This window comes from Pomacea canaliculata, linkage group LG14 (assembly GCF_003073045.1).
Source record: "Pomacea canaliculata isolate SZHN2017 linkage group LG14, ASM307304v1, whole genome shotgun sequence".
Lineage (NCBI taxonomy): Eukaryota > Metazoa > Mollusca > Gastropoda > Architaenioglossa > Ampullariidae > Pomacea > Pomacea canaliculata.
The window spans coordinates 7,264,225-7,270,467 of record NC_037603.1 but is presented as its reverse complement, the minus strand read 5'-3'; the positions used below and the strand labels follow the sequence as shown (position 1 = coordinate 7,270,467).

Genomic DNA, 6,243 nt, shown 5'->3' with positions numbered 1-6,243 from the left:
TCCTATTCTATTCCCCACTGGAAGCATAGGCTGCGAAGAATTTTGGTTATACTCCCCTAGCTTTTGAAATAATTTCTTTAAGGAAGAATTATATTTGATGAGTCATCCCTCACTGCAACTGAAGGCTAAGAAAGATAAGAGTGTTTCCTACTAATGCTGCTACTTCGTTTAGATGCTCGCGAAAAATTGGAAAGCAATATGCGACATTTCATCACTAAATGTTAGATAGCAAAGACGCAAAGATGGAAAACCATGGAAGCTAGTGGACACTGAACTTCTATATAACTAACAACTATAACTGTGTTGCTCAATGTTTGCAAACACATGTGTTTTTATTACTGTTTACTTCTCTGAAGCCTAGTCAGCAGTTGGGTACACAACACAACCATGTTGACTTTTCTAAAAGTGAATAAAATAATTAATTTTTATTAGTTATGTTAAAGTTATATGTAGTAACACATTGAAAGATTGTTATATTTTTCATTCAACAGGTAAATTACATGAAAGGCTTAGATAAACAAGCTATTAGCTTGAACTTTCTGATCTCACTTTTTCCGTTCCTTGTTGTTTGTTACAGTTTGTTTACTTAAAATCCCTATAACTTAATATTGACATGTGATACAGGCCTAAAATTTGAATAAAGTTTTCTTTATACATATTAAACTTTGGGAGAGGTTTTTTTTAAAAAATTAGTATTTTACAAAGCTTTCACTTTGTTTTACTCGCCTTTTCAGTTTCTTGTTTAGCAAGCTTGTTTACTTCAAAAGCTTATAACTTTATATTGACATATGATACAGGCCTAAAATTTGGTTGAAATTTTCTGTATTCATATTAAACATATGTATGAACTTTAAAAAAAAAATATTAAGTAGTTTAGTAGTTACTAAGCTTTCAATTTTTCTGTCCTCGTTTTCTCAGTTTCTTGTTTTGGTTAGAGACTGTTTACTTCAAAAGCTTAAAACTTCTTATTGACAAGAGAATATGACCTGCAATTTGGTTGAGCTTCTCTTCATACAAATTTAAACATTGTAGGAGAGCTTTTCAAAAAATATTAGTATTTTGGTAGTTATACGTTTTAAACCAAAATTTCTTAAAATTTAACACAGTGTTTTACAAAAAAATTCCCTAAAAAAAAACTAAGCCGATTTTGCAAAATCCCCGTCCTACGTTTGTAGATCTTACTTTTAGGTAACTATTTCAAACAGAATTTTGAGTCTACTCACAAAATTGACGAAGTTATAGCTTTTAAAATGTTTGTTTGGGCGCCATTTTGGATTGTTTCCATGGCAACGATAGCGCGATGAGTGCAGTAAAACCATTTTTTGAAACTTCATTAAGGGCTAAATAGCTGATACAAAAAATCCGCGCTATCCCATGAAACAAAAAACTTTTTTTTTTCGACCGGTGTCTAAATTTTCGCTGAAATTTTGCAGTTGCGTAAGTGCAACAAAATAGAATTCATTCATCATCTGCAGGCTTGCAATGAGTAGGATTTCGAGTCGAAAGATTAATTTAGGTTTTCCTAGGTTTTTTAAAGGCTCTGTCTAGGTTTTCTCAATTTAACGAGCGGTAACACTGCCACACTGGTACATTGCGCATGCGCGCGGCTTGGAGATTTGTAAATACAAAGCTAGTTTTAATCTGGTGTAATCTGTTTCGTTGCCGAATTTCATTCTGAATTGCTAATTTCAAATAATTTGTGAAGGCAGGAAGGCAGTCACTTGAAGTCACGTTGCTACTGACTACAGGCTGTGTAAGTGTAACACCCAAAAATGGCCGACCACAAATATGAGATCCAAGATCCAACCCTGAATGAGCAGAGTGACATAGAAATAGAATGAGTGTCAGAATGATACTGAATTGTCATACTTAGACCAGTGGTTCTCTAAGTTTTTCGGACCGCGGACCACTTTACTTAAGTAAAAAATATGGCGGACCACCAAGGCCTAAGTAAACAATATGGCGACCACAAGGCCTAAAATCAGTCTGTACTATGAATTTCAAATTTAAATTACCACATTGTTTCATTTTAATTCAAAACTAAATGTCCTCTTGTAAAAGTAGATTAGTAATAAGTTGACATAAAACTACTTATACCTCGTTCTTTGTAATTAAAATGTTAATGCAAGGAATGCATCACTTTAAACATCACTTTGCTGACATATGACGACTGTCAGCCGCGGACCACACTTTGAGAACCACTGACTTAGATTATACTTTAGAGTGTTAAAGTTAATACATTTTGTCGTTTTGCATGTCTCTTTGTACATGTAGTCCTATTTAGTAGACACTATACCTAAACTGTCATAAATTTATTGATTTTATTGGAACTGTATTCCATTTTAATATTATAAAATGGAAATCCAGTGGGATGGGATGGGACAGGCATAAATTGCCATGGGATGGGATGGGATATAAAAATATGTCCCATGGACAACCCTGGTAACACGACATCACATTATCATTGAACATATTTAGGTTGCTATTGCCTATCGCAGTGCCATTACCTCACTACTATTGCGTTTAATCTTCTTTGGAGCCATGATCGAGGATTCTCTTATTAAAATAAACACAACAATCACTAAATAAGAAGGATTAGACATTCCTAGAAAGTACTGTCACTATGGCACTGTAGCTAGCACTCACTAGTCACCACTAGTCAATCCCAGACACAGTTCGGTCATGTGCAGTCACTACTACATGACACGAGTGTCGGCATTTCATCATCATCACTGACTAATGAGTCCTGGCCCTGCAATCGTCAGCAGTTGAGTACGAGAAAGAGCGAGAGCAGCGAGACAATACAAGCGTGACGTCAGGATTCCGATCAATCAGAAACAGTGAGACGTGTCAGTGCAGTGACATGCTGCAGTACGTCACTCTTGTATCATGAAAGACAATAAAACCCACGATGTTTCCCAACAAACAATAAGTCCAGAGGTTATTGATAATTCAAATTACCACCCACTCATTACCGATATTAGATACTGGTGACTACTAATTATCGATGGTAGATAAAAGTGACCGTTAGTTACCTTTAACGCTGGGCATGCAATTCACGTGTCCGTTCGCCATCATACAAAGCGTGTTGATGTTGATGTTACCATCTAATATAGGTGATCTTATTTATCACATCTCGGTCTAAATGTTGAGTCACATTTTAATTGAAGAATTAGTTTAGAGTATTATTAAAGCATAATTAAAGTATCAACAAACAGTTTTTGTATTTTACAAATGGCGGTGCGTGACGTGGAACACAGGGACTAGAAAGTCTGTTGACAATGAGTTCCATGTCACTGTTCTTTCACTAACAACCCCGTGTTTCTGTGTAACGTTAAGTACATGTCAGTGAGAGCAACTGTTCGCTGGCAGATGGCGCCCTCAGCCTCCTTCTCGTGATGCTCCACGTGTGCACGCAGACACACGGACGAGACCGTAAACTAAGAGGGTGGCGGCCCCGCGACATGTTGACAGCGACACAACCCGTAACAAACATAAATCTCTCACGGCAGTCGTCTGTAAAAACAATTATTCCATGCCTTTATCGAAATACTAGATAAGAATTACACTTGACGACAACCGATAATAATCTCTGAAGATCAAAGGAAAGCTACGCCTTCTCGAAAATCTGTCAGTGGAAACCAAGCGACCTGTCCATCCCACTGCCGCACGTCTTCTGACACCAGAGACATTGAATAGAATTAATTTAATAGAATTAATTTAATAGAAACTGTTCACGATGTGTGTGTCACTTTTTTTCCTAAATAAATACTTTAATTAAAAGGATGCGACTCCAGTCCCAGCAGACTTTGTATGTGTAAGTGAAAGAAATAACAACTAAACTTTTTTGTGTTTGTGAGTTTGTGTGTGTTGACGTTAACACCTGATATTGTAACAGTAAAATTAATGGACTATTTTTTTAATCATCTCAAAATGCACGTGAAGAACTCGAGCAGCATCTCACCCGTTATTTCTTCAGGTCAGGAATTTTGGCTATATTTTGAGGTATGTGTGAATATTGTTGTGTGTGTGTGCGTGTGAAGGTGTTGGTGAAAATATTTTTTGGCGTTTGTAGCGACATCAGAAAACCTTGTGTATATAAGAGATGAGTTCGCCTGTCGATGACTGATAACAAGAACGTTACAGACAACAAAAATCTTGGAAAATGACTTTTATTCATCAGCCTCCTCTGACCACGGACTGCTAGAGAACAACATCGAAGACGTGCTCGCCATGGACAACACCACAGAGCCTCCCACTGTGACACACACCAGCCCGCAGACGGTTGACATGACGTCACATCCTCTCTTTAAAGCAGGCTTCATGTTCTGGAAAATAAGTCCTGTAAGCGTTGCTATGGGAACGTATGGAAATATCGCAGTCTTTCTTGTTTTCTATGAACAGAAGTGTGCGAGGTCCAGCATGTCGGTGTCCTTCATGACCCTGGCGGTGACAGATTTAATTGGTATTTACTTCAACCTCGTCCCCCGGTGTGTCAATCTGGGCTTCAACTTTGACATCAAAGGAGTTCATGACCTTATATGTAAACTGTTTTTGTGGATAAGTTATAGTTCTAGCACCATGTCCACATGGCTACTGGTCGTCATGGTGACACAACGAACTCTCTTTGTTGTATGGCATCATAAGACCAACAGTTTATTCTTGAAGATTCCAAACATCCTCGTTGTTGTAATCCTGATAACATTTTCTTTCTCAACGAATGGACTGTTCTTGGTTTTCCCAAGTGTAGTGACCCTGAAGGTCAGCAACAATTCGGTGATAACTTCGTGCAATTTTAATTATCAGGACGAGTTCTCGATCGCTGTTTACAAGATCTGGTTTGGACTTGATATCATCACGTCCTCATTTCTACCTTTCATCATTCTTCTCATCGATAACGTCCTTTTGATCAGACACGTCAGACGATCGACGAGAGAGGCTCGGCTTCGCCTGGCTGTCGGCAGCCAACAGCAGATCAAGGTTCGTGAGCAGAAAGTCATGTCCATGACCGTGACCTTAATCACGACCTCACTGACCTTCTTCTTCATGACCTTTCCTTACTATGTCGTGGAGAGTCTGTCTATGCTCATGACCGACATTTTATTCTCGGATGTCGACGCGTTTCAGATATATGGTTTCGCGTGGAACATCTGCACCTTCTTGTGGTGCTCACACCACTCCGTGAACTTTTACCTCTACTGTCTAACGGGATCGCGGTTTCGAGTGAGAGCTCGCCACGTTTTGTTCCGGTGCAAAAGTCGCTCTGCCATTAAACATTCGATTCCAGCTACAGGGACATCCTGTAGAGAGCAGCCAGCTAAACGTAGTGATGTAGAGTTTGGTGAGGAATTTCAAGCCTGTACATCCGGAATCTCCCCCAAATCACAAACGGTCACTGGAGCGTTTAATCTCTGAGTTGTTACAGTTCGCAGTTCCCTCGCCCATAGTTTGTGATATTTAGCCTATAATGCTGATATATTTAAGGATATTTATTATCCATAAAACAACAATTTTTAATAACTAGAAGCTGAATGCCGCACGTCTGGGCCCCAGCGTCTGAGGCCGGAGGAGACAGCCACGTGATGCACAGCATCCTTCACTGCTGACTCATCCGGAAAATTGAGGTTTGGGGAAGGAAAGAGGACAAAAGAGAGGAGATTGTTGTTGTCTTGACAAAGAAAATAGTATTATCACTGACAGCTAACGAAGGGTGGACCTCGTTAAAACCTCATCTCTAATATTTCACAAAACGCGACCTCTGACCCCTCACACAGTGTGGACCCATCAAAAGCCACTTTCTCTCAGGAACCTGATTATCATGTGGACAATAGTATGCTGGGCTCTCCCGTCACACAAACTATTTACACAGACAAAAGATTTTTAAGGTTTTCCGGACACTAATTATTAAACGAAATAAAATTATATTATAAACCAAATAAAATAAATAGGTCTATGGAGCTATGACTACCCACGGCAACAGCTAAATGTTGATGTCATGTGACACACTATACACAGACAAGACAAGGGGAGACAGTGTTGAAGGTTCTCAGTGAACGCGAACTGTCGTGCCCGGCGGTGCAATACTCGGCGAGGTGACAGTCGCACACGTCGCTCACGCAGTGCAGTGTCAGGCGCGTGATGCTATCATCGCTCACTCGCCCTCGACACGCCTCGATGACGTCAGAGGTCGACCACAGAGCCCGAGGCAGTCTCGTGTGAGCAGAGTGGATGAGTGGGCGTGGC

The 6,243-nt window shown here is 39.6% G+C and overlaps 1 protein-coding gene across 1 annotated transcript; it reads left to right on the top strand.

The window, feature by feature from the left end:
• Nucleotides 1-4,422: 4,422 nt before the first annotated feature.
• On the top strand, nucleotides 4,423-5,415 carry LOC112555581. The gene has a single exon (XM_025224013.1). The coding sequence runs from the start codon at nucleotides 4,423-4,425 to the stop codon at nucleotides 5,413-5,415; it is 993 nt and encodes a 330-aa protein (XP_025079798.1).
• Nucleotides 5,416-6,243: the final 828 nt, after the last annotated feature.